At 40.4% G+C, this 27740-nt stretch overlaps 5 protein-coding genes across 7 annotated transcripts; 3 read left to right on the top strand and 2 right to left on the bottom strand.

The window, feature by feature from the left end:
* The first annotated feature begins 12 nt into the window (after positions 1 to 12).
* g0s2 (G0/G1 switch 2) lies at positions 13 to 1029 on the top strand. 2 transcript variants are annotated; one of them, XM_030733892.1, is made up of 2 exons: positions 13 to 151; positions 273 to 1029. In XM_030733892.1, the coding sequence occupies exon 2, from the start codon at positions 289 to 291 to the stop codon at positions 640 to 642; it is 354 nt and encodes a 117-aa protein (XP_030589752.1). In that variant the 5' UTR covers positions 13 to 151; positions 273 to 288; the 3' UTR covers positions 643 to 1029. The 2 variants fall into 2 exon arrangements, with proteins under 2 accessions (XP_030589752.1, XP_030589753.1); XM_030733893.1 differs by having other exon boundaries at positions 69 to 147.
* A 314-nt stretch (positions 1030 to 1343) lies between these two features.
* Positions 1344 to 9243, top strand: taf8 (TAF8 RNA polymerase II, TATA box binding protein (TBP)-associated factor). 2 transcript variants are annotated; one of them, XM_030733633.1, is made up of 9 exons: positions 1344 to 1517; positions 4384 to 4543; positions 5543 to 5641; positions 5728 to 5790; positions 5922 to 6046; positions 6163 to 6310; positions 6422 to 6564; positions 8221 to 8392; positions 8475 to 9243. In XM_030733633.1, the coding sequence occupies exons 1-8, from the start codon at positions 1470 to 1472 to the stop codon at positions 8359 to 8361; spliced, it is 927 nt and encodes a 308-aa protein (XP_030589493.1). In that variant the 5' UTR covers positions 1344 to 1469; the 3' UTR covers positions 8362 to 8392; positions 8475 to 9243. The 2 variants fall into 2 exon arrangements, with proteins under 2 accessions (XP_030589493.1, XP_030589492.1); XM_030733632.1 differs by having other exon boundaries at positions 8221 to 9243.
* LOC115783034 (protein pitchfork) lies at positions 8697 to 10799 on the bottom strand. The gene is made up of 5 exons (XM_030733634.1): positions 10519 to 10799; positions 10069 to 10167; positions 9237 to 9370; positions 9042 to 9159; positions 8697 to 8877 (listed from the first exon to the last, which is right to left on the bottom strand). Exons 1-5 carry the CDS (start codon positions 10681 to 10683, stop codon positions 8812 to 8814), a joined length of 582 nt encoding a protein of 193 aa, XP_030589494.1. The 5' UTR covers positions 10684 to 10799; the 3' UTR covers positions 8697 to 8811.
* Positions 10800 to 11240: 441 nt separating this feature from the next.
* LOC115783032 (V-type proton ATPase subunit S1-like) lies at positions 11241 to 17580 on the bottom strand. Its single transcript, XM_030733631.1, has 10 exons — positions 17419 to 17580; positions 16412 to 16532; positions 15475 to 15549; positions 15184 to 15377; positions 15045 to 15082; positions 14832 to 14917; positions 14520 to 14746; positions 14360 to 14395; positions 12375 to 12612; positions 11241 to 12269 (listed from the first exon to the last, which is right to left on the bottom strand). Exons 1-10 carry the CDS (start codon positions 17535 to 17537, stop codon positions 12057 to 12059), a joined length of 1347 nt encoding a protein of 448 aa, XP_030589491.1. The 5' UTR covers positions 17538 to 17580; the 3' UTR covers positions 11241 to 12056.
* A 1334-nt stretch (positions 17581 to 18914) lies between these two features.
* Positions 18915 to 27710, top strand: gdi1 (GDP dissociation inhibitor 1). Its single transcript, XM_030732860.1, has 11 exons — positions 18915 to 19201; positions 20160 to 20267; positions 20447 to 20546; positions 21210 to 21344; positions 21427 to 21625; positions 21840 to 21971; positions 22063 to 22162; positions 22314 to 22485; positions 23237 to 23381; positions 23475 to 23529; positions 24867 to 27710. The coding sequence occupies exons 1-11, from the start codon at positions 19157 to 19159 to the stop codon at positions 25017 to 25019; spliced, it is 1344 nt and encodes a 447-aa protein (XP_030588720.1). The 5' UTR covers positions 18915 to 19156; the 3' UTR covers positions 25020 to 27710.
* Positions 27711 to 27740: the final 30 nt, after the last annotated feature.

Raw genomic sequence — 27740 nt, 5'->3', positions numbered from 1 at the left:
CCTCATGAATATTCATTGTGTCTCCGGCGTGGGCGTTAACCTGGCTGCACTTGGTTTAAATATGCAGGAACTGCCCTTGTTGCTGCCTGCAAAGCCTGATTAAACAGAGCTCTAAGAAAAAGTTGAGACTTTCTTGTGTGCTTCAAAGTAAGTAAGTATGCTTTTTGTGTATCTAGAACTTTTGCATTTTACTCAAACTGATTCACTTTCAGAAGTTAATCTTTGTTCTTGGGCAGAGTATCTGATCACAGGTATCCCTTTTCTTTCCACAGTCATCGACAACCAAACATGGAAAACATCGGCGAGATCATCCCATTTGCTAAGGAGATGCTGACACAGAGGCCCAGTCGGAGCCTGCTGAAGATCTATCTGCTCGGCTCTACTCTGGCAATACTTGGTATGGTCGGTGGGCTGGTGGAGATGGCTTTCATGCCCTTTGTGGAGAGGGACAGTGCAGAGGATGAACCAGCAGAGCTTATCATCCAGAAGAAGAAGGAGAAGAATCAGGTGTTGAAGTCACACTCTGCCTCTGCTGACATTGAAGTTGTGGATGTGATGGAAACAGTAATGCCCGACGACAAAGCCAAATATCTTTTGACTTCAAGGCGGAGAAGCTCAGCCAATCGCCTACATGCTTCTTAAAGAAACTCTCTCCTCTGTACTTCAATGGACACTCCAGTTGAGGGTACTGCTGGTAAATCAAATCACTGTGTGGTAATGGTCCCTTTGTACCCATTCTTTATTTTAAAAATTGGTTAAACATGCAGTGTGCTCCTGTTGACTGGCTGAGACAAGATACACTGAAGACTGCAGGTTACAGTAATGTTTGGCTGCTGGGCAGCAGATACTTGTGAATGTGATGTGATGTGATAGATGTGTTGAAAAGTGGAATGTGTGTGATTCAATTTGTTTTGCACCTGAATAAAAATATATTTTTTTCCTCCTAACAACAGTCTCATGCCATGCTTTTGATATAATCTGTGAGTAGGTTATGTCAAAGAATGCATCTCTTGTTCTAATAATAAAAAATTGAGAAAAAAGTACTGATTAAAGGGGATTAAAAAAGTACAACTGGTGTAATTTTTAATCTCAATGACTCTGCTAATTATGTCCCTAACTTAATGCAATAATTTTAGACCTAGGCCTATAAAATGTTTTTTTACATTGAAAAATGTCTAAAAAGACTTCAGACACATTTTCAAAATAGTTGTTTTGTATTACAAACATTAAAAGCCATGTATATTCATTTTTCACATCCATCAAAAAGCAGCAGGTGTAATTTTACAGATGAACACTCGGGGGCGTCAGACAAACAAAGCGTGTGTGAATTTCATCTTCCGCTCGGGCAGCGGAAACTACGTCATGCATTCACGCCGTGTTTACTAACGGCGGCTAAACGGTCTAAGGACATACAGCTGTTGTTGCTATAAATCACATTAATACAGCGAGGAGATTTCAAATAGCTGCAGATGGCGGATCCTGCTGTGGTGTCGGGAGGTTCTCTGAATGCGGGAGTGGTAAGAAATGTTTTTTTTTGACGGTCTCAGAGAAGGCGGATGTAGTCAGATTCACGGTGCTTGGCTAACAGTCAGACAAGACTCAAGTCCTAACCGCGTTTAATAACTTTAAATGAGTATAATTCAGTCCCGTAAGAGCTGCATCAACTTTAAATGCTAGTAGGTATGAATAAATGTTTGTAGCGTTACAGTGACGGGGGGAAAAGTACGTTTTATGAGTTGATTAGTCTTAACATATGGCTACATCCTCGTCTGAATTACAATTATGGATAAATGGAATCGAAATTGCTACCACAAACACTAAATTACGGGAGACGGGGGACTTTAGCAAAACTTTTTTGTGTTTTTCAGAGATATTTTGGACTAGACCAACCAAATTTTGAGCTCTTATAACTTCCATCTATCTGCTAACTACTAGGGATAAGATTTTAGACAATATATATATATAGTACCTTTCAAACATTAGTCATTTAAGATGCTTTACAAGATAAGATTAAACATAAAAGAGGGGAAAAGAGAAATAATAATAATAGTGGTACAGCTATCTCAGTCTGGTCTCTGTTTCTTTGATGAAAATTTTTGCTGCATCCAGGCGTCCACTTAAACATAATGAATCAATAGGATCAAAGTCGTGTGGTGAGAGAACCAAATAAATCTGGGTATTATCTGCATAGCTATGAAAAGCCATCTTATATTCCTGAACGATGTCACTAAGAGGAAGCATACAGATTAATAGGAGGGACCCAAGAACTGATCCTTTTGGGGACTCCGTGTAGTGTCTCTGATTCATAAATATCAAAATAATCCCTGCCTTCAAGGTAAGATTTAAACCATCTAAGAATCGTTACTGTAAGACTCACCAAATTTCTTGTCTAATAATATTTTATGATCTACTGTATTTCAGTGTCATTATCACTGCTGCTTTTAAGTGTAGTCCCTTGATTTTTGGCCAGTTTAGTGTATGGAAAAAAGGAGTTCAACACAGTTTTTAGAAACAGTTTTACTATCAACTGTTTTATTATCTTTGAACACAGTGAACACGGTGTAACAAGGCACCAAAAAAGGGTTTTGCATGTGACTAAGCAAATGTTTTGTGTCCATGAGTCTGATCGTCATATGAGCCAAAGAGCAAGTCTTTGTTGAATCAATCAAGATCAATGAGTTTTGATCTTTTGACAGTTGGTTGATTCTCCGATAAAAGCTTTTCTTCCAGCACCAGAAAGCTGCTGCTCCATTTTATACTCTTAAATGTGCTCTTAAATGTAAATACTAGAAAATATGGAATCATTCAGAGTTTGTCTTTGAATGCATTCTATTCCTGGTACAGTCTGAACACTAATCAAGTGTATTTTATTTGGTTGAATTTGGTTTATGCATGTAACATAGACCAGCCTTGGAGCAATTTGCAATGCAACAAACCTTTAATGTATTCATGGTAGAAAAATGCAACTGTTGTAAAAAAAATATATATATATTTTTTAATCACATTCCAGTGAATGTGAACAGCAACTACATGTTTTTGAAAGGTTAATGGACTTTTTTTTTTTTTCCATAGCATATGTGGGCACCTTTGTCCCACAACACAACAGATGTTACATTTACACATTTTTACATATAAGAACACAGAAACAAGCTATTTCAGGAGCTGTCATTAGCCCTTTTATGGTCTCATCATGCATTTGCCTGTTCTGTTCATCTTATAAAAGATATATAAAAAAAAACCAAAAAAACTAATTGGTCTGTGTGTGGCTGCTTGGACTCCTCTATCAAATAAAATGTCACGTGCTTGCTAGAGACAATGACCTTGACACAAGCTAACCATGACACTAACCAGTCAAGTAAGTTTTGATTCATTAAAAAAAAAAAAGTTCAGGAGAGTTTTCTAAAAACACAAAAGGTAATAAAAGCAAAAATCTGGATATCAGCAAAAAATTGCTGATATCCTCAAAAACCATTTCAATAAATGCAGCAGCAGGTTTCAAAAGTCTTCTGTCCACATGGCAGGAGGAGGATCAATGTGCATTTGCAGCATGTGTGTCATCATTTTGACTTTTTTGTGACTGGGGGACTAAACTGTTGCAACTGTCTGCAGGCTAATCACTGGGGTGGGCATTACAGTTTGGAGCTACTTTAGTACCTCTGGGACAATACAGTTTGCTGCAATAGCAAATATGACAATTTCCCAATTTTGCAACGGTGTCTTACATAATACTGTCCACCAGCTGAAGCTCAGTAAGAGCTCCATGATAAAGCGGAACAGTGATGCTACACAAAAGTAATTCTTAATAGAATTGCTTCAGATAAACAAAATGTGTTTTTTGATTCACGCAGATATTCGCCTACTTTTACCACCAGCACGTTTAATATGCACGTTCAGTAAGAACACTTGTGATTGAGTCTGTCTGTGACTTGGATCAAAGAGAAGATCAGATCACATTTTATGACCATTTCATGTAGAAAACTTTATGATTTCAAAGGGTTCACATCTCCTTGCCACTATATGTGTTAAAAATCACATGTAATAGCTGTAATAATATTAGTGTAGGTGCAAATTGGTGCGCACACACTTTTAACAGCCAGGAAAGGTCAATATTATACAGTATGTGATACATTTTCGAGGCTTGGCTCATTGCTCTGTGTTTGTTCAAACTTCAAATTACAAAAGCTAATGTAAATTTGCACTGTAGCTGTAAGTCAATTAAAGATTATGAAACTGTTTACTTAGCTTTTTAAAGGGGCCTTTAATCCTCAGGGTTTTGTGTCTCTTGGTGTTGCTGTGGTGAGATACTTTTCTTATGAAGACCATTGGATTTCTATATAACTTTCTGCTGTATATTCTTATTTATATTTCTTTTATTTGTCTCAGCGTGGGGGTGCTGGTAAAGCCGCTTCCAGCCCTGCAGAGAACTACTACCTGGCCCGCCGTCGTACCCTGCAGGTCGTTGTCAGCGCCCTGCTGACCGAGTGTGGCTTTGAGAGTGCAGAGAAGGCAGCTGTGGAAACCCTCACTGAGATGTTGCAGAGCTGTATGTATGAAGCTGAAGTGGCTGACCTATGTCTCAAACAGACCATTTTGGCTCCTCTTCTTTTAAGGCCACCCTGCTTTAAAGTCAGCTTTTTTCTGATTGGCTGGTGGGTGGGATTTCTGTGCTCACAGCCAGATATGTGTGCATGAAATGACCATGTTATCCCCTTTCTATTACATCATACAGATGCAGCATTAGAAAAAACTGAGCATTTAGAGCACTCTGAAGCCTGAGGTTTTGTCTCACAGAGATTACTTATACATACACTATATTGTCAGAAGTATTCACTCGTCTATCTTCACACAAAAATGAACTCGAGTGACATCCCATTATTAATCCATAGGGTTTAATATGATGTCGCCCTTTGCAGCTATAACAGCTTCAACTCTTCTGGGAAGGATTTCCACAAGGTTTAGGAGTGTTTATGGGAATTTTTGACCATTCTTTCAGAGGTGCATTTGTGAGGTCAGACACTGATGTAGGACGAGAAAACCTGGCTCACAGCATCCACTTCAATTCATCCCAAAGGTGTTCCATCAGGTTTTCCCTGGAACTAAGGGGTCGAGCCCAACTCCTGAAAAATAAACCCGCACCATAATCACCATAAGCTCTCTACACACTGTTCTTGAGCTAATCTGAAGGTCACATGAAGTTAGGAGGTCTTAAAGCAATTGACTCTGCAGAAAGTAGGTGACTCAGCATCCACTGACACTGCTCTGTGATTGCCGAGTTGTTGTTGTTCCCAATCATTTGCACTTTGTTAAAATACCACAAACAGTTGACTGTGGAATATATAGTAGCGAGGAAATTTCCCATCTGGACTTTTTGCACAGGTGGCGTCCTATCACAGTACCATACTGGAATTCCATTGCTTAATAGAACTGAGGCATAGTTGATTCCACTTCTGCCTTCATGCTTTTACACAACTAAAAGGATCAACACTCCCTTGAATTTAAAATTGGTTTTTGATTCATACTTTTTTTTTGTCCCTGTTTTTAGATATTACTGAAATAGGTCGATGCGCCAAAGCATACTGTGAACACACAGCCAGGAGCGTCCCAACCCTGTCGGACACAGTGGTCACGCTTATTGAAATGGGTAAGACCTCCTGTAAACCAGCACGTGGTCCAAACATTGCTGAGAGACCACAAAACTGATTAGATTTATTCTGCTTGTCATTAAAGGTTTCAATGTCAACACTCTGCCTGTATATGCTAAAAGATCACAAAGGATGGTCATAACTGCCCGTAAGTAGGGACTCAACTCTGCAGATTGTGGGCCTTGATTTCCTAATTTACTTTTTTTTTAGCCCAGTGATTTTAAATGTGACAAATGTTTTTTATTTATTTATTTTTTTTTTTATTTATTTAAATTTCAGCTCCGGTAACGAATGCCCCAGTGACTCCCAAAGCGCTGTCTGCAGGACAGAAACGCACACATCCGCCCCACATCCCTGGCCACTTCCCAGAATTCCCCGACCCTCACACGTATATCAAAACACCTGTGAGTGACAGCTTTTCCTCTTCATTACAGAGATCCCTAGAAAGCTGAAATATGTATTGTTGTAGCAGCACAATTATACTAAAAAGTAACCCCTTTAAGAGTTTTTCTTCCTGTAGACTTTCAGAGAGCCTGTGTCAGACTACCAAGTGGTGAGAGAGAAGGCAGCAACACAGAGGAGAGACGTGGAACGAGCCCTCACACGCTTCATGGCCAAAACCGGAGAAACTCAAAGCCTGTTCAAAGATGACATCACTGCCTTCCCATGTGAGTGATTCTCACCAAGCTGACCTTTATTTCCAGCCAGATTATGTCTTTATGTTACTGAATGAAACTCGCTGCATTTTCACGAGTTCTAATCCCCGTGACTGTTGTCAGTAATCGCAGCACGGCCGATTGCCATCCCATATCTCAGCGCCCTCCTGCCCTCAGAGCTGGAACTGCAGTCTCTGGAGGAGACAGACTCCTCTGAGCAGGACGACCAGACTGATGGCGAGAACGCAACAGGAAACGTGATCACTGTAAGTCTTCATAGCTGGGATGTGGTGCGCTTCACTGTTCATAGTATGAGCAGCATATCTAGGAAATGTAAAGCATTTAAATGTCTGCCATGAGCGCTCCGTGGGATATTTCATAAAATGTTTAAACTTTTGTTTTATACATACATATTGGCTTTGTGTTTCATCTAAATTGTATCAGTAATAATTTAAGCAACAGAAGAAAATAAAATTCTCCATAAAGCATATAAAGAAGTATGCTGGCAGCCAGAGAAAATCATCTGATCTCTAAATTTTCTGGCTCTCCTCTTGCTGTTACTGCAGCAGATTAGCCTGAGAGACTTTAACTGAAAGTCAGATCCACTTTATTACCATGATAACAGTATTTTTTTTCAGTATTAAGCTACAGCAGATGCATAGGGTTGTCAGGTTTTGAGAGAGAGAATAGGTCTCAGTTCAGGAGCCACAGGCACATAAGCAAACACGTGCCAGACGTTTCCTGAAGGGAAGCTTTTCCCAGAAACCAGTGGATTTTCTTAGGAAATAAAGGGCGCTCAAGCCTTCAGTAATGGAGTTTTTGTGAACAAAGAGGTCTTTAATTTCATAGGGTTCAAGTTGTTTACATGTTCTGGTTGATTTCGTTTGTCACCGAGACATCACTGGATTTCAAGAAATAATTTTAAGTTTGGATAGTTTTGCTCCTTGCTAAAAATTAGATTTGAAAATTGATATCCTTCACATCTGCTCTTTAAAGGAGACCTGTAATGCTTTTCCTTATTTTCTGCCATCTCTAATATGAGCTGCCACCATTGTAACAGTAAACAAGTTTCAAATAATGAGGTCAGCACAGGCGCCTGAGCTTTTGGCTCACAAACTTGGCTGTCTGATGGTGAGAGATATGTGAGAGTGAATATCCTGAATATGGCGCGCAGCTCTGGCTGTGAGCACAGAAGCCCCAACCATCTGCATTTTTTTTTTTTTTTTTTTTTTTTTAAAGGAGGGGCAGCCAGATTTAAGGTGGCGGGATTTTTCTGGGGATTGACTCACTTGAATTTAGGGAGGGTATAGAAAGGCCCACTAAAAGATTAATAAGGATTATTTTGAATAATGAATCATGGTAGAAAGCTGGAATGTGCATAACAGCCCCCCTTTAAATGTGAAAATACAGTTAGCTCAGCTTAATACAGTGACTAGAAATTGGATGAAACGGCTAGATTGTGACTAAAGTATTAAAATGAAGCTAAACACATTTCTGAAGTTAGGCAACTTGTTTCTTTTACTTAATCCATACAAAAAAATAACTATAGAAAGTAGTGGTTTCAGGGAGTTTCATGCTCTAACTGCTTACAGTTATTATGTTGATTGTTACTGGAAGCAATTTAAAAAAAAAAAAAACTTTAATGGGGTAGTTTTGTCCCCATATTGCAGTCTTTATACTAAGCTGAGCTAATCACATCTAAAGTGATTTATACTTCTGTGTTAAATCTGCACTGTAGCTACACAGTAACCACAGACACTTCTGAAATCCTAGGCTGTAACCTGACTCAAGTTTCCCAGTTGGCATCTAGATATTAAGTTTGCATCCATCCCAACACTTAGTAAGAAGTTGCTAAGAAATGTTTCCCAGAATGCCCTTAAATACACCGCTCACTTTCCTTGTTTTATGTTTCCATCATTCAGGATGATCCAGGAGCTGACAAAGAGAACTCGATGCTTCCTCCCAGCGGCGTTGTTCCATCCGCCAAGGCCAGCGAAGAGAACATGATCGACAACCCGTACCTCCGGCCGGTCAAGAAACCCAAAGTGAGGAGGAAGAAATGAGACCGCTTAAAGCAGCAGACTCATATTTGCCCCAGTCTTTGGTGCTTACAGCAGTCCAGTCAGCGATTCCCTCCACAGAGAGGAGCGGCCCAGGTTGAAACCTGCTGCGTGAGCCAAGACCAGCGGCTGCTTTGCCTCAATAGTGGGACCAGTACTGCAGACAGACTTCTACAGGAGATCCCTCATTTTGTTGTTAACTGTCACTTTTTTCAGCAAGCACTCACTTTGTTTAAAATTTTGTGCGACATACAGGAATCCTGTCATTTTGTAATTAAAGGAAAATGAGTTTCTTTAAAAAAACAAAACAGACACTCAACTTTTCGACACTTTTTAATCACATTTTGTCATTGTTTTGTCAATGGCAAATTTAAAGGGAAAAAATGTTTTAAAAAGTCAACATCTTTTTGCTTTGTCAGGGTCACGATAAGCTTCCATGCTTGCGCTTTAGCGTTAATAGTACAAACTCAGGTAGGCCGCTCTGTTCCTCTGCTTAAGGTTCTCCTTTTCACTGGGAAGCTGTGAGGAAAAAACAAGGGTGTCAGCAGTTTTAGTGTGGAGCTGTGTACACCTATCCTCAGCCCCAAATTAAAGGCTCACGAGCTTTGAGCTGATAGGTTTTTCTGAGTAACGATGCACAGACTGAGCACGTGTCAGTAAGTTTGCAAACGTGCTTCACTCACCTTCACCCTGAGTGACGACTTCTTTAGCTGAGGCAGTCTGGACCAGTCTGGTCTCCCAAAGCACATCGGCCAGCTCACTTTCCTGTTTGTCCCTCCATCGTAAGCATATGTCCCAGGGCTGTCAGCAAATAGGACCTGTCAGCTCAGTTTAGCAGAATAACATCTCAGCCGCGTGTCTGTTTCTCTCTGTCTCACCCCGGAGTCCCCTCACATGTACGCGGTATGCTTCTGAACCTCTCTGTTGTTGAGTTGAAAGGTGTTTTGCCGGGAGGGACGACCCCGGAACCACTTTGATCCCGCTGGTACTGCCACGGTGAAGGGGTCTCCGTCTGGTGATCAGAAAGATTATGAAGACCTTCTAATTAAGTATGACATCTTAAAGGGGTATAAAGCAAGCAGCAGAGTTAGACCTGCATAGAAAGCATTTTAACAACTTCCAAACAAGTTTTAGCTAGAGCACCATCATTGTAATAAAGTTACTTTTAACCAGTTGTCAGTTGGGGTTTAATTTACTCAAGCATAAGACATTTTCCTCAACAGAGCAGGGAGCCAAAGGCCAACTTCTAAAAAGACTTATATATAACTACAAGTCCTTCTGCAGCCACAGTGGTCAGACCTGGAAGCTGTGTCCATCTGTTCTACTGTCTGTGATCCTAAAATAGTCAATTTTGCCTCCAAAAGGGAAAAAATATAACCCCATAGCAACAGCCGAAACATAGAGTTGAGAAACCTTAAATAATACTGAACTCTCTAAAGGGTTTACTGAGGTCATAAATCAGGGGAAAAGTAGGGTGGCTTCTGTACAGCCAACTTATTATTGCAACCAGAGGAGTCGCCCCCTGCTGGCCATTAGAAATGACGGTGATTTAATTTGAGGCACTTAATGCAGTGGAGTAACTTTCCAGACCTGGAGGCTTTATATACAGTCTAAGGCAGTAAGCACAAAGTGTTTGTGGGGTGAAAAACTGTTAATACACTTCTTAATGTGCTCTCAGTAGAACAGGTAACTCCTTTGTGTAATATGTACCTTCTCACATGGTGGAAAGCGCGCAGCAGTCCTTGCAGAGAGACCATATCCTCTCTTACTCCCAGGTGTCTTCTGTATATCATAAAGTATGGTGCCAAACTGTGATTAAAAATGGAAAGGTATATTAAATAAGAAAATATATAATAAGGTAAACAGCCATCCAATATTTGGAAGCATTGCCTTATAAAATTATTGTAAATCATTATTCTGAATATAAACACATATAACTCGTTGTGTATGTCTAGTCAAAGTCCACCTGGAATCAGGTCTCGCAGCTCTGCAGCCATTAGGGCACTTCCTGTAGCTGGGTTATTATAAAGCATCATATACATTAACATTAGCGATAGGCTGGACATAATGCATGTATAGAATAGAAAGAAAAAAAGTTAAAATTTAAAAGTTTAGTGTCTTTGCCCCAAAAATGAAGTTTTGAAGCGTTTTGGCACCAACCTCGTGGTTGTCATAGCTTCCCGGGCCGACGTGCGGCAGTCCCTGTTGAGGCATTTGGAGGCTCAGCCGGTCTGGCGCACGGTGCAGAGGAAACAGTCTCCTCTCCTGCGAGCTCCCAAAACAAACTGTCTGAACAGGAACTGTCGGCATCACCGGTGCAAACATTTGGCAATTAAAGAAAACTGGTGGAGAGAGGAAAAAGCTAACCCACGGGTTGCTTATCGTCGAACAGCTGCGACAGTCGTTGTGTTTCGACTGCTGTAACTATGGCAACCGAGCAGCGTTTCCTCGTTGACGTTGAATATTATGATTTGGCAGAAATTCAAATTTTATTCAGTGCCCCACATTTTTAATCGACTTCCGTTAACAAAAGTGTTGCAAAAAGGTGCAGCTAGAGTAACACTGCGGCAGGAAAGGGAAGTGCGCAAGTGTTCAGTCTTTGCACGAGACCACAAAATCTGTGCGTGCACTCATGCTTGATCAACAGTCGGGAATGTTGCATTCACTTAAAATACAGTTGTGTCATTCCTGTGGCTGATGCAAAAATCTTTAACCTCTATAGTTTATTGATTTTTATCATTTAAACATAAGTAGTAGCCATCCCCTCCCGTCCAACACAAACACGCTCTTTACCACACGTTTAGTTTGCCAGGGTCTGTTTAACCTATAAATATGACCTGATACTCAAAATAAATTAAAATAATTCCAGCTGAAACTAAGTATTACATAGGAATTTATCTTTTATTTGCAATTAAACAAAGCATGTTGCACACTGCAAATGCGCATCAATATTTTTGAAAACAAGGCACTGTCATTAAAATAGCTGATCACCATGAAGCAGAGGGTACTTTAAAGGCAGATAAAGTCCTTTTATACAAATAAATTACTTGCCAAGAAAATATTGGATATCAGTGGTGTACATGTGCCATTTGGCCATGACAAGTGAATGGCAACAGAACTGAATCAATGTTAAGTTATTAGGAAACTTCTGTAACACAATTTCAAAGCAGCATATCACAAATGATCATTTATACACACAGGCACTTCTTTCATTACCAGTAGTCTTTAAATTACACTTAAGCTCGGGGAAAATTTAAAAAGTTAAGAAGTGAGGTCTGAAACGGTCCTACAGCATTCAGCGATCACATTCATCTTGGCAAAGAAGTCATTCTCAGATGTGCGTGCAAATTATTTTAGTAAAAATATCAGCTGCGTCTGGCACCAAGAATTTGGCACATATCTGAGCACATGCTCTAAAAAAAACAAAACAAAACAAAACAATAAAAAGACACTAAGGAATCTGTAAATATGGTGAGTTGATGTAGAATGTGCCAAAATAGCCGCTTCTGAGAAATAACAAAAAAATACAGCTGTGGAAGGACTCAAAAGAAACATACAATAAAATTCAGTAAAGAAAAAGACCCAAACAAACAAAAGCTATAAGGCAAAGGGGTACTTTCCTCTATCCCAGATCTACTAAGGGGCACTCGAAAACTGAGGAGTGTTTTTTTTTTTTTCCCTTTTTCTTATTAAGGGATTCACTCTGTCTGAGGAACTGAAATCGTTGGGCCTTTGGGGTCATCGAATCGATCCATGGTGTTAACCTGCATGATCATGTGCAGACCGTACACCAAAATCAGCAGCATAAGCAGCACAGTCAACAGTCCCATCCAAATTGCTGGGGTGAAGAAGCTCGCGCAGTCACTGGCGTAGGAGAAATCTGTGCTGTTGGACAACCCAAAGCCCTGAATCTGTTTTAAAAGACAAAACAGTTATTTAAAAACCTTACATAAACACAGCACTGGATGCATTGGTGCAGAAATGGAAGATTAGCAGACACAGCACTATATTTTTACCTGGAAGTCAATAAAATTTAAACTCCACTCTGATGAGTTTTGGTCTGTGATTTTTGGAAAGAGCAGGGCATCTCCAAAGTTGGTGACAGACTGGCAGTGGAAGGAATACTCCGCAGGAGTATAGATGCTACGGTTTGCAGTGTAAGAGGCACTTAGATTTTTGTACTTCAGTTCAACAGTGTCCAGGATAGACCAGTTTCGTGCAGACACAGAATAGAACCGCTGCCTCAGTACAAAGCTGGAGATCAACAAGAGAAGGACAGTCACCATCATAAAGAAAATGTATCAGTTTAAAATTCAAATCAATTCAATTTTATTTATATAGCACCAAATCACAACAGTCACCTCGCGGCACTTTATACTGTAAGGTAAAGACCCTACTATGATTACAGAGAAAACCCAACAGTCAAAATAACTCCCTGTGAGCAAGCACTTGGCAGCAGTGGGAAGGAAAAACTCCCTTTTAACAGGAAGAAACCTCTGGCAGAACCAGGCTCAGGGAGGGGCAGTCACCTGCCGTGACCAGCTGGGGCTGAGGGGAGAGGGGAAAAGACACAATCACGCCTAGAAGTGTGACATATTTAGCTACTCTTTCTAAACTAGGGTTTAATTGTTTAATTGCATACATGTGAAGGATTTCGAAAAGCCTCACTTTTAGAAACAAAAAAAAAAATCACCACCGCTTGAGACGCCAAACATTACACAGAGAAAAAGCAGGTGGGTAATGCTTAAAAATAATTTAATAAAAGTAAGTTTTATAGTGCTTCTGCATGGAATGGTTTCTTGTATTTCGCAGCCAGATGCAGGGAAAGTCTCTGCCCGCTGGTTGCTAGCATGAATACTGATCAACCTCAACATTAAACCACTTAACTCAACCCCCTCTTTGTAAAAGTGCTCCAAGACAGTGTTTTTATAGACACTGTGGAGTAAAATAAAGGCTGTGAAAATCCCAAGTTGCTTAATACTTGCACAAGTTCTTGGCCCCTGTGTAAGTTTCTATGTTGAAACTAGAGAGAAAGTAGTTACTGAGCTATAATGTCCAAAACAACACCCCCCTCACTGCTCACTTCTTCCAAGATGAGTGTGCAAGCTTAAAGTATAAATAACGTAAGATCCATCAGCTACAAGCAATTCAAACCAAATGGCAGTTGTTGGCGCCAAGAGTTAAGAGTCTTCCTGCAGTCCTGGCAACTGAGAACCTACTGGGTTATTTGATGGCAGTCTCTCTACAAGAGAGAGCCTCACGTGTGCTTTTACTTCTCCTTTTGTGCTACAGTGCATCTTACCCCAGCTCTTTACATCTGTTTGCCTCTCTCCAAATTTCTATACTCAACAGTTAGTTGAATTTTGCAGGTACTTTATGCCTTTATTGGACAATGCAACAGTAAATAGCAGACAGGAAAGTAGGGAGTAGACATGCAGGAAAGGGCCGCAGGTCAGACTTGAACCCAGGGCACTTACTTTCCATCCTAAGGGATATGGTTGGCTGCTCACACTGTGAGCTAATCTGGTGCCTGCAGGTACATATACTTTGTTTCAACTGTAGGACAGTGGCTCCACTATGAAATATTACTTCTATTGCAGCCAAGAAGCTACATGTTAACATGATGGGCTTTTTTTTTTTCTTTTTTTTAATAAACTTGAAATACCTTGAAAAACAGTGGCAGTGCTGTGATTTCCTCTACATTTAACTGCAAAAAGATTGCTGAGAGAAAGCAAATGCCTCATTCATGCTTGTTCAGCTGCTGTGCAATCAACTGAATGTGCTGTCCTGCAACCATTAGCACCCATCGTCACTCACACACCTTTTCAAATTGGGTGTGGGCAGCAGTAGCTCAGCTGTATTTAAAGCCTCTGGCACAAAAACATGTATATCTGTGCGGTACTCTGAGTAGAAACTTGAAAGACATCCTCCTACATGCAAGAGTTACTAACTTGTTAAAAAGGTACAATTTTGTATCTTTAATAAGCACATTTTTCCTTACCTTAAATTAAAGCCTGATAAGTAAGTGAGCACAAGCCTGAATTGAGGGGGGGGAAAGATAATACATATAAATGATTTATTTTACTTCATATAACAGAGAAAAAAGAAAAACCTATCACAGACTGAATATTTATTTAGGAAATAATGAAAGACCATCTTACTGTGAGGTACTGCCATCACAGAATGATCCTGACAAGGAAGGTGTTTCCTGAGCAAGGTCGGTCCATGGTGAGTTTTGGCTAAGTCTGACGCTGAGATTCTGAGCCCACAGCATTATGCAGGGACCACCCGATCCATTAAATATGATGGGAGGCTTGACATCAGGTACAGCTGTTTGTTGCAAGGTCCGACCCACCGACTGATCAGACACAGGTAGTTCTGAAATCACCTGCAAAGTCACCGAAATGTCTTACATCCTTAAAATTCCCAAACATCAAACGTGGTAAATTATGTGTCTAATTATAAAATCATACTCGCGATGGCCTGAGTCCTGTGTATATCGCTGTGTATGGGACTTTTTTGGCTTTCATCAAACTCAGAGCATTTCCAATAATCTCATCTGTTGACAGCAAAATACGTTCAAATTATATACAAATCAAAAATATATTTAATATATGCAACTGATTACAAATAGACAGTGACCAAAATGTTGACATTTCACATAAATTCCCAACACTTAAACATACCATTTTCATGTAGGACTTCCTTGCATGACTTCTGCAAGCTATAAAACAATTTTAAAAGTAGAAACCTTAAGTAAACATTTATTTAAAATAGATAAGTGATTATCTAATACATTATCAAAAAAAAAAAGAAAAGTCTTACCTGCTACAATATGGAAGATTGATGAGCAGCAGGTTGCTGACAGATGTTTTGATGCTCAGGTGTGACAGAGTGTCTGCATCAACAAGCAGAGGTGAAACGCCAAGCTTCTCCTGCAGCAAAGCTGCTACGTCAAAGGAGCCCGTCCACTCCAAGGCAGGCAGCGTCACCGATGAGGAAGAAGACTGAATTGCAGCCTGAAAAAGAGCAAGTGGAAAGAATTATCCATCTCTTTTCATCTAGGGAAAAAAAAAATCATCATTTTGGACTAATATATAGGTTATCAGAACCTACCTCAAGGTTTTTAAAGGCACTATCTTGCTTGTTCCCAAATGCGCCACCGAAGACTGTGAAGTCATCTTTGCTTAACTAAACACAAATAAATGGAAACAATAAATTTGTATTTTAAAATCTTGAAAACTTTTAAAATGGTGCTGTTAATGGTGCTCATGATACCCATACTGTGTCTATGACAGATATTCTAAATTGTTTTCGAATGTAATTAATTATGGGTTTTAATTATTTTTGCAAAAAGGAGTTAAAAAAAGGAATTGTACAACAAATTTGTATAAACAAATAATTATTATTATTATAATTTGGACAACTATTGTCTGCTACATCTTCCATTTTCTTTGCTTCAATAATACTAGGAAAAAAAAACATTTCAAAGCTTAATGTATGTTTGCGTAAATTATGTATGGCACTGTGCTAGTATAATTATAACACCAGAATATGGGTGAACTGGTGGCTCCGTAATACAATCAACTAATTACAACTATGTCATCATTGTCTGGGTGTTTTTCAGTCTTTGTTACTTTCATGCGTTAAAACTGTAATGTCCTCACACAACTCTCCATTACCTTTGCCTCAACAATGATAAAAACAATGAAAGATTATAGGAGAATTACAGTGTCAACTTCATGGTAGGAAGCATTTTTATGATTAAAAATATCACATGGGAAATATACCGCTCGGTCACTTGCAAGTAAATCAGTCACAACAATGAGTATTCACCACCCAAAAAAAATGTATCCCAGAGGAACTATGAAACAGGAAGTAATGCCAAAACTCATTGTCACACCAGACTGTCACATGGGACTGCAGTGCAACTACCCCATTTTACACAACTTGCATATACAAGGACTAAATTTTTGAATGAACGGTCAACACTTTAGTGGCATAAACATATCCACTGCAGAGCCACAATCTAGTTCATGTGTCAGGTACTGACCTTGTCCTGCAGGAACAGCAGCACAGTGTGGGAGCCAGAGCTGAAGGCAGAGGTGAGGTAGGCACTCAGCTGCTCATAAGAGGTTATATGACCAGCTGCAGGCGAAGCCAGTGGTGGTAAGCTAAACATAAAGAAAAAATAAAGAAACTGTGATATTTAATAGTTCAGTTGCACAGACACATTAAATGCTGCAGTTTTCAGCAGCACAGTTCTTTCAGTTTTTTAACAGCACCAATCATCCACTCAAATATGCAGAAAACACCTTCTACTTAAATATATAATTTGATTAGTGACCAACAAAACTGTGCGCTTCTTGTCACACAAACTCTAGTTGAAAACTGGTGTAATACATAACAATAGCATTTACTTTAGCTGATATCAGATATTTACCCTCACATCATAGAAACCTATTTTTGGCAACCCTTTGCTCCCAAATTGACCACACGACCTCATCCAGCAATACACTTCCACATTTTAAACTCCTGTGTGCACCATTTTAAGGAAATTTGGTGCCCTTGCAAAACTGCAGTCAGTGTAAACGTAGTTGACCTTACGGGCACAACTCTACTGTTATTAGCACTAGCACACCCTTACTAGTAGTAAACATTTATGCTTTACTAGATATGGCAGCTGCTTACATTTTTTGCAACATCAGGATCTCAATCAACATATCTGCTACAGATACAGAGCGTCAGGGGGTCAGGGATCAATTGAGGGAGACGACTTCTGTGGATTATCTCAAACTTAATAAATGCGTGTATGGCTATTATACAATGAACAGCATGACACTGTAACAAAACATGTAGGTAAAATTCTATAATTTATGTGTACAAGAACTCTAAATATTTAGTTTTAGACTTTAAACAATTAGTTTTGGCCGGCGCGGACAGCACTGTATCAGCTCACTTAGCTACAAGTGTTAGCATCAGTGCTAGCATGCAAAACAGCTTTGCCGGTTGTTAAAGTGAGTACTGCTGGATAAATAAGTAAGAAAAATTAAATATTACCGTTCACTGGACCACATAAGAAATGGCACTTGAGACGTGGCGGTCCCCAAAGCCAAAAAGGGGACGAAAAACAGAATATAAGCACCCATTAATCGAGTGGAGCTCCTCGAACCTGCCATTTCCGTTCAGACGTTTCCAACCCTCTGTTCACGTGACCCGCACCAGCTGACAGTCATGTGCTGAAGAGATGACTTCCTGCTTCTTTCATTCAGCCTGACCATCAGCCCGACCAGCCCACAGCGGCTGCCAACACCAGTGACAGGCTGCGGCTTTGCTCCCATTTTGTTGCTCTAGACTAACATTTCCAGGAGAGAAGCCGCTGCCAGGACCTTCCCATTAGCTGTAAGGCTACATTTACTTCACGACAGTGCTCACCAGAACAGTGTGTACCAAGAGTGTACCATTATTTGATTTTTCACTTTTTTAGTGACTGAAGGCATATCCTAACTGTTCAAGGTGCAAGACTATCTATCTATCTATCTATCTATCTATCTATCTATCTATCTATCTATCTATCTATCTATCTAACTTCAAAAGCAGTAACATGTCCAGAGGGGGGGCACAATTGGACCCCCAGGTGCCCCCCCCCCCCACCCCTTTTCTGACACCAGTACTTATTTCTTCTTAAGGCTTCAGTTATTAATTATTTTGCAGGTCTTGAAACAAAACTATACTAACATTTTACTACTAAACTGCTGTATGAGATTGTTATAGATAAAGCTATAGCAGTTTATAAATAATTAAAATAAACTACAGCTGCAAAATGAAAGGGATAACACATTAATGAATCAATAATTATGATTACATAATTCTGCATAATGAGTAATTTTACTTTTGATACTTTAAGTATATTTTACAGCCAAAACAACCGCACTATTTGGCTACTTAAGCAGGAATGTGACTTTTATTTTAAAGGACCTATATACTTGTTTAGACACTTTGCAAAACAGTTAGCCAACTCTTGGAGCACTACTTTTCATGTAATACCATCAACACAGGGCTGCAGAAAATACACTTTTCCCCTATACTATTTATTTCTGATTAAATATTGTGATCCTCTGCCTTGCTCTTGGTCCCCCTTCGCCCCCGTTAAAAAAAAAGTAATCCTGGAAACACCCCTGCTGAAAAGGGCTGCGTGCGTGCGCTCTTCCAGTGAAAGCAACTCCCATCTACACAGCTGTGGTAGCGGAAGGATACCTCTGCCTTCATCCACGCAACGCTGCGCCTACAACTGGGAGGGAAAGATAGAAAAAGAAATTAGAGAACACACATGCACACAGTGCTTTCAAAATGTCCAAAAACAAAAGCAAAACTCCAAGCCAAACTCCCAAACAACACAGCTCGCGTGCACAGTAAAGTCTCACTAAAGCCGTCTCAAAGCGGCGTCTCCAATTACAGACAGCTTTTCAGTTTGAGCCCATTGTGTGGCAGGATGGGAAATAGGGAAGGAGGATGCGCACTATTTGCCGACGCGCAGGGACATTGTTCTAGACTGCTCCACGATCAGGGCCATCTTTGGTCGTCCTCGCCGGTGACAGTGTGGACAGTATATTCCATTGGTCATTAATACCCAATGATTAATAAATAATATTCAACTTTGAAGAGCCATTTCAAGCACCTGTGCTGAGAAAGTGAGAGACAGTTGCCCGGTTTGTGGACTCACTGGTATTCTTTGCTTCCAATACCCTTCATTTCTCAAGGCAAAAAGAGGGCGAGACGGGAGAGGCGGTGAGACAACATGGATGAGGAATATGATGTGATCGTTTTGGGCACCGGACTCACAGTGAGTAGTCAAGCTTCGCTTTGTGTGCACAGAAACGGACCGAATTGATGGTGTCAGCTTCCCTAATGATGATTTTAGCCAGACCAGAGGCCCGCTATCCTCTATCCTAGCCGGGGAGGGAAATCCTCTTGCATCCCCCTGTGCGTGTGACATTAGAAATGTATCAAAGGAGACGCGCTTTAGAAATAAACTGTACCAGCTGATCTGCCTGTGCACGGGAAGACGCAAACAGCGCTCGTCTGGGAGTTGTTTGTTTTTCCAGTCTCACAGCCGGCTCAGTGTTGTGTTACACCCAGCAGCATCTTTTAGGCGTAACCCCACAGTGTATCGTGGTCCTCTTTGCATAGGCAGGCCTCCATCCTGAGGTTGGCGTAGGCCTGATCTCCGGTTTATTAAATGACAGTGCTTTTCACTGCTGGCACTATCGCCGCAGTTTCCTTTCACTCATCACACCCTCTGCGGCAGAAATGCGCTTTATGTGCTGTTCTCCCAGGTTTTTGCAGGCACAGAAGCTGACATTTTTAGTAGTTTTATAAAAAGGATCAAATGCGACGATTACACAGCCACAATATTGGTCATTTGTATGCAATACATTTTTAATAAAATTTTTATTATTATTATTATTATTATTATTATTATTATTATAGCTACGTGGGTAAGACGATAGTCACGCATGCGCATGTTTTTTCCAGTGTCCCCCGCATCTATCTGTCAAACCCTCTTTGCTTGCACTTACATTCAATATGTAGTTCTTGTTTCAAACTCATCTAAGGACATGCATATCTCCAATGATATGCTGTAAAAGGGGGTGGACTCCTCAATGAATGATTCAACACATCTTTAAAACACTGTGGCCTTCACACTTGTAGGATTTATTATAGGGCTCTGTTTATACTTCAGAGTTATTGATGAATGGATGCCATTGATGTGTTGGATAAATAATTCCTTTTTCATGCAGGAATGCATTCTGTCCGGGATCATGTCTGTGAATGGGAAGAAGGTTCTGCACATGGACAGAAACCCCTACTACGGTGGGGAGAGCTCTTCCATTACACCCCTGGAGGAGGTAAAGGGCTTCTGGGATCTATAAAACAAATCAGTATACTTTTAATGGCCCTCAGTATATCTCATTTTACTTCCAGTCCCATCTGTCACGGTTTTACTGTCTTCATTTGCTAACTGCCTTATCCTCTGTGAAGCCTCAGATTTGATGAGCCTCATAGACTTTCCTGTCCTTCTCCACAGCTGTACAAGCGCTTCAGTCTGCCAGATACCCCACCTGAGTCAATGGGCAGAGGAAGGGACTGGAACGTTGACCTCATACCCAAGTTCCTCATGGCCAATGGTTAGAATCCTATTACTAGTTATATAAAGAAACACCATAAAAAAAATCAGCAGATGATAAGAACACAAAAGCCAAAGGACTGTTTAGACTACTCAAGAAGGCCATCCTTGAACTCGATACTGTAACTGCAGAATCTTTCGATTGTTCAAGGTCAGTCACACACTAACAGCTGATTTAGACTTCTGAGGTGAATCTTTGTAGAGAATACGATGTAACCTATGTTAAGTGGCTGACTCCGTTGCCAGCAGTCATGCTTATGCGTGGTGTGTTACCTTATGGTCGTGTCCCGCTGTTTTATATGCAGTGCCAGGTCCCCACTCTTTTTTTAGTCAGTTTTTTTTTTGGAGCAAACATATTTGTCCATCAAGTTTTTCCAGTTCTTTGTACATAGTTTCCACAATCTCCCTCCAGGAATCTGATGACACCTGAGTACTTATATTAAGGTGACGGTTATTATTCTTTTAGTGATCCATTCAAAAACTGGGGTGAAAAAGTAGCCAATCACAATAGTTGCGGGCTACGTCAACGTGACATGTAGTTACATTTCTAGGGAGGTGCATGTCAGGTTACAGCATAGGTTACGTATTCGGTTTCAGAGGGTTTGTGGTTACGTACATCGAGATTTATCGTAGAAGCATAAACCCCCTGCCTCCCTGATTGCAGGTCAGCTTGTGAAGATGCTGCTATACACAGAAGTGACACGGTACCTGGACTTTAAAGTAGTGGAAGGCAGCTTTGTCTACAAAGGAGGAAAGATCTACAAGGTGCCATCAACTGAGACTGAGGCATTAGCTTCAAGTAGGTCCCCTGAATGTTGTGTCATGTTTTGCACACAATGACATCAAGAGAAGAGTGTTGAAACCTCTGTTTGAATTCACAGATCTGATGGGAATGTTTGAGAAGAGAAGGTTTCGGAAGTTTTTAGTCTTTGTGGCCAATTTTGATGAGAATGACCCCAAGACTTTTGAGGGAGTGGACCCCAAAACCACAACAATGAGGGATGTTTACAAGAAGTTCGACCTCGGCCAGGATGTCATTGACTTCACTGGCCACGCCCTGGCCCTCTACAGGACAGATGAGTAAGAACAGCACCACCCATTGACAAGCATTTAATGATTTGATTTTGCTTAATTTCACAGTAGCATGCTTTTAAATTTGAGCCACAGATGTTCTTATCGGGGTGTAGCAAAGTTTTACTGTTACTTGTTTAAACACATTCTTAGCAGGTTTTTTTAAGCATTCATGTAGACCAAGATCAGTACAGTATTTACATTGTTTTCTCTTCACCTTCAGCTATCTTGATGTTCCCTGTTTGGAGACGATCAATCGTATCAAACTCTACAGTGAATCACTGGCACGGTACGGCAAGAGCCCTTACCTCTATCCCCTGTACGGTCTGGGAGAACTGCCACAGGGATTTGCCAGGTATTTTAATAACTCGTGTTAATTATGATGGAGTGCATCGCACCTATCAAAACGTCTCCAGTTAACAGATCTTATCGGTTTGTTATCTTAGGTTGAGTGCAATCTATGGAGGAACCTACATGCTGAACAAACCAGTGGATGAGATAGTGATGGAAGGTGGAAAAGTGATTGGAGTGAAGTCTGAGGGCGAGGTACGGCAGAGTCTGCTTTATTGACCACAACTACACAAGTTTAACAGTGTCATAACACATTTTAAAGTGGTTACACGTCAGGTTTATTCAGCCAAATGGACTCACCCAGAGGAGACAAGAATACATCATTGCTATCTCATTCCCACTGCAGGTGGCTCGTTGTAAGCAGCTCATTTGTGACCCTAGTTACATCCCAGACCGTGTCCGTAAGGCTGGTCAGGTGATCCGTGTGATCTGCATCCTCAGCCATCCCATCAAAAACACTAATGACGCCAACTCCTGTCAGATCATCATTCCTCAGAATCAGGTTAATCGCAACTCAGGTAAGCAGCATTATTGCTTTTGAGTGAAAAAGCCAAAAGGTTAAATAGAAGTTAAGAAGAAGCACTGAAAAATACTGATTTGATGTTTAAGATGTTTAATATCAGTGAATCTATATTATGTTGACAAATCAAGTAATGCATATTTCTGCTTTTTAGCCTTAACAGAAATGGGGCAAATTTAGTCCCCCACATATTAAATTGACTAATTTCTAACATCCCTAATCAATAAACATGAGACTCCATGTTAAATAGTGATGAACTGGCATTTATTTTAAAGAAGCTCTAACCAGAGTTCTTTCTAATTTAACAATGAATGATGAGATCTGTGGTTCCCCTCAGCTCTGTGGTGCCTTTTAGCACCTTCCTGCTAATTGTTTTATAGCCCGTCATTTTACTGTTTTGATTTACTTCCCCCATTATGCACCTTTTTAAAGCAGAAAGTAGAAGTAATTGGTGGAAATACTGGAGCAATCCTGAGTTTTTTTTTTTTTTTTTTATTGAAAAGTTATGGAAACAAAAGCAGAGCTAAGGGAAACTGAATATTAGACATACAGCAGATGGCTAGAAACATGACTCCAGATGAATGCTTATATAAACAGGCGACTGTTTACTCAACTGCGAAGATAACATATCAGTGTGTATACAGCTTGTTCCTGCTGCCTCCAAGTGGACAAAAACATCAGTTAATCCAGGTTTAAGGTAACTCTGATTTAACTCTCTCGTCCTCTGAACCCTTTTGTCTATTCTCCAGACATCTATGTGTGCATGATCTCCTATGCTCACAACGTGGCAGCCCAGGGGAAGTACATCGCTATTGTCAGCACCACAGTGGAAACCAGTGAGCCCGAGAATGAAATTGAGCCAGCTCTGGAGCTGCTGGAGCCCATTGACCAAAAGTCAGTCCCATATTTTACTTCTGCTTATTCAAATTCCCATGTATTTATAGTATAAACAAAAACAGGGAACATGACTCTCGTTTTTTTTAACAGGTTTGTGGCTATTAGTGACCTTTATGAGCCCACAGACGACGGTACTGAGAGCCAGGTGAGACGTTGTTTTATAACATTAAAAACTAGAAAACATATTTTCAAATGTATTTTCAAGATAAGAAATTGATACGCCCTCACAACTGTGGCTGTGTTGGAGGGTCAGTTGGCCGCTCTGTTGCAATGAAATTTTCTACTAGATCATTAATTATCATTCTATCATAGACTGTATATAGAAGATGTAGTTGAAGTGACATCACTTAGTGGATTGTGATTTTTTTTTGGAAGCCTCGACTTTATGGCCATCAGATGACCATCCTGGTTATTTTAGAGCCAGAAATGACCATATTTGGATGAGAAGCTGCAGTGCTAGCAGGTTAATAAGTTTGGTTAACAAGGTGCACCCATAAAATAGACATAGACACCTGCTAATTAGGCCTAAGTTACATACGGATAAGGTAGTAGAATTCACTCACCAAAGGACTTCTTGGATGGACTGTTGGTGCAATTACCTGCAAGCTTTAGTATTTGAGAGATAATTATTTTTAAAATAGTCTAAAGAGGTCCCGTTCATTGACTCAAAGTATCATAAGTTTTTATCCCCCCCATGTTATGTTTGTTTCTGCTGTAAAATATTACCATAGTGGGGATTGACTGGGAGTCTGTGGAGATTTTGAAGCCAGCCTCAAATGGTCAACTGAAAAATAGTAATTTGTTGATCTCTTTACGTTTCCTGTGGTGCTGCCATAAGTTTAATATGTTTTGTCAAGAGAAAAATATTTTCAAAGTTAATGAATAGATTGTTTTACAGATTTTAATGATTCCTAAAGAAACCATTAATCTGTTACATTCAGTTTTGGAAAAACAAACCAAAAAAAACCCACATTTGATTGTTTTTACCACCCCATTATGTTGGAGGCACAGATGCATGTGAAATTGCAACCACGGTATCTATATTTTTACAGCTATGGTAGCATCCACCGATCTCCTGCACGTGAAGCGTTTAGGTGCCAACCTGAAATTTTAGCCGCGTGCTTCAGACTGCTCAAAAAACTCAGATCCAGACAGTTTTTTTCCTCTTGGCTCTGTATGATGTCAGTGTGAGTGGATATCCCTAATATGTTCATCTCAGACACAGAGCTCTGGCTGTGTTCAAACCTTCCGTTTTGAAGGGGCAGCCAATGACAAAGCTCTGTTAAAGGGAGAGAGAAGGAAGAGAAAACTGCTTTGTTTCAGACAGAGGATGAACTGAGCAGCATGCCCCAGCATGAGAATGAACAAGGAGTCCACGAATAAAAAAACAAAACAAATGAATCTGGAAATGAACACTGCAGCCCCACAGAGCTGTTAGCAAGGCTGCAAATTTAAAGTCTTTTTATTCTCTGTTTTTCTCAGGTCTTCGCCTCGAGGTCCTATGATGCCACCACTCACTTCGAGACCACTTGCAACGACATCAAGGACATCTACAAACGCATGACCGGGAGCGACTTTGACTTTGAGAACATGAAACGCAAACAGAACGATGTGTTTGGGGAGGATGAGCAGTGAGCTGTAGAGGGGGAGGGGGGGCTTCTGAGAGAGGGCGGGGCTGGGGAAGGAGGTGGATGCAAAAATGGGGGCAACAGGGCCTTTGGTAGAGGGCCGGGCTGCCGAAACAGTGCTTTAAAAACAAATGGGCTGGGGTAAAGTGTGAGCGTGGTGGAGAGGGTGTGTGTCTGGGCTTTGTCTGTCTTCAGCCGTTTGCCTCCACCTCTTCACGTCTCTCTCTCTCGCTCTCTCTCTCTCACTCTCTCTCAGCACGCATTCAGACACATAAATGCTCACAGACACACACATACGCGCTTTTCAAATACTCACATTCCCTTTCTGTCACTGAAAAGCAGGGTTGATATGGTCTTTCATTCCATTGTAGAATTTACAGTATAATCATGTCTTACCTATTATCATTAGAGGTGAATTTATTACTTGTTGGCGATTTTCAAAGCATTTCATTCTTTCTGTAGCATCTTTCTCCTCATCTCAGAGGTTGGGTGAGTGGAAGATTGATGGCATTGAGAGTTCTGAACAGCTAGCTCTGACGTGAGAGATGAGTAATGGCTTTAGTGTAGAATCATCTGGAAGGGCCACCTCCAGTTGACATGCATGCATCTTTTACACACAGTAGTATTGTACATAGTTTTAAATGACACTGCGGTATGAAGGCTGGACCATTCCACGCATCACTCCTGTCAACCCTGCTTTCACTTTTCTCTTACTTGGTCTTTTACCTGTGTTTCTTCAATAGATGCCGCTCCTTTTGGCAAAATCTGTTGGTTGGGCAAAAAAAACAAAACAAAAAAACAACATAAAAAATGTGATGAAAAGTTACATATAAATGGGCTGTTCTGTCAGCTGATAGTGCTCACTTTGCAATGCTGTTGTGTTTCCCGTGCTAGCAGGCAAGCTAACCAGTGGCTATTAACTGTCAACCCCTCCCTCCCCCCCAAAAAGAAAAAAAAAAATATGGCGGTTTCTTTGTTTATCTCTGTTTTGTGATGTCAGTGTTGAATTTGAATAGTTTACTTTCTAACATTTTAAATTATTGAAGAGTTTTATTTCTATACGCTTGGTGCACATTTCGCTGGCTGAAGTTATGAAGTTTACAGAGCAGAGGTTGAAACTGTGGTCTTCAAGTTGAACATTTACAAAAAAGGGAATGTCGGGAGCAGGAAGGCGTGGAGAGGATTTGCCTCGCGTTAGGCGAGGCATTCCATTAAGTATTCCGGAAGATTCTGAAATGACGAAGAGCATGTTGAGATGCGAGGAAGTGCGGTATGAGGATAAGAATGTATGTGGGGATGCTGTCTTGGCGAAGTTTAACTTTTTTGTGGGGGAGGAGAGTGAAGACTGAAATTTCGGCTCTCAGTGGATGCACCGGATTGTGTCTTGGTTGTTTGTTTCAACCCTTGTGTTTGTCATTGAGATAAGTCATTACCCTTGGAATTAAATCCTCTGTTGTGTGACATAGAAGGAAGAGCAAGAAACTCCCCTAATTTTTAAAAGACTGTAGCATAGCAAAAGTATGAAACCACAGTTCCAAGTGCCGCCCCATGAGAGTGAACCAAGATGCTTTTATTTGGTTGTAGCCTTAATTCAAATGTTTGGACTCGTTCAAAACATTGACTGCTTTGTTTTTACTAACAGGTAGTGGGAGGCCAGTCTTGTGCCAAAAATGGCGATCCTGTTATTGGCAAAGCTTGCTGACATTAAAAGTTTTGTAGTGTAGGTTGCTCTGCAGAGCTGGCTGAATACTATTGAAGGGATGTTGTTTCCTACTGAGTCAGAGGTGTTATTGTACACCTGAGACCGTTCCTCATATCTCTGCAGTGCCCACTCACAGCCCGATTGATCTGTGGCTTGGCTCGTTACGCATCAAAACAAATACAGAGATGCTGCGATCCATTTTACTTTGCATCACTGAAGCAGTTCCATTTCACTTAATCCACCGCGACCAACTTCTCCCCCGACAACTCTAAACTAAGTTATCACGTTTGGGTTGACGTGTCTTATCGTTAATCTCTATTTATTTGAATTTTGCAGACGTACTGTGGAAGGATTTACGTCAAATGCTGAATATGCTATGCTAATAGTTTTCTGATGAAATGGATTTTAAAAGTTATGCACACTGATTTTGTTTTGTTTATTTGCTGTGTCATGTGTTATGTTTACCTAATTTAGTGATCATTCCAGTGTTGCATCACGATTTTATGGTTATGAGCATTCCTAAGAAACAGGTTTTGATGGAGGGACGACAGCAGCAGTCAGTCATAGATCTGGAGTCAAATCTATACAGCTGTGTATTCACACTGTGTGTCATCCAACATTGTGTGTGCTCTTCATCCTGGAAAACACATTATCTGGTAATAACTGGAATACTGTTTACTCCTTGAACATAGATATATCTGAAGCCCTTTCTCCCCCCCACCCTTCCTCAGCATATGATAGTGTCCTCTCTTTTTTTTTAATTTATTGAAAACAAAAGCCTCATGTGTGGTTGTACTGTTTAGTATGGCCTTTGAAAACCACTATCAACAACTATCCCTTGAAAATTGACAAAAGAAATAGGCTGAGTAGTAGAAAACTTACTGTCCTTGTTTGATCACTAGTATGTGAACAATGCCTAATGTCTTGTGTAACAAATAAAATGAATTAAACTATGAATGAAATGATAGAAAAATAAAAAGCACATGGCAAACCTGGGAAAGACCGATTTGTGGTTCTTATTAAAGA

Source organism: Archocentrus centrarchus, chromosome 7 (genome assembly GCF_007364275.1).
Source record: "Archocentrus centrarchus isolate MPI-CPG fArcCen1 chromosome 7, fArcCen1, whole genome shotgun sequence".
NCBI classification, from domain to species: domain Eukaryota; kingdom Metazoa; phylum Chordata; class Actinopteri; order Cichliformes; family Cichlidae; genus Archocentrus; species Archocentrus centrarchus.
Note: the sequence above shows the minus strand (reverse complement) of the source record. Positions and strands in the feature narration are given on the sequence as shown.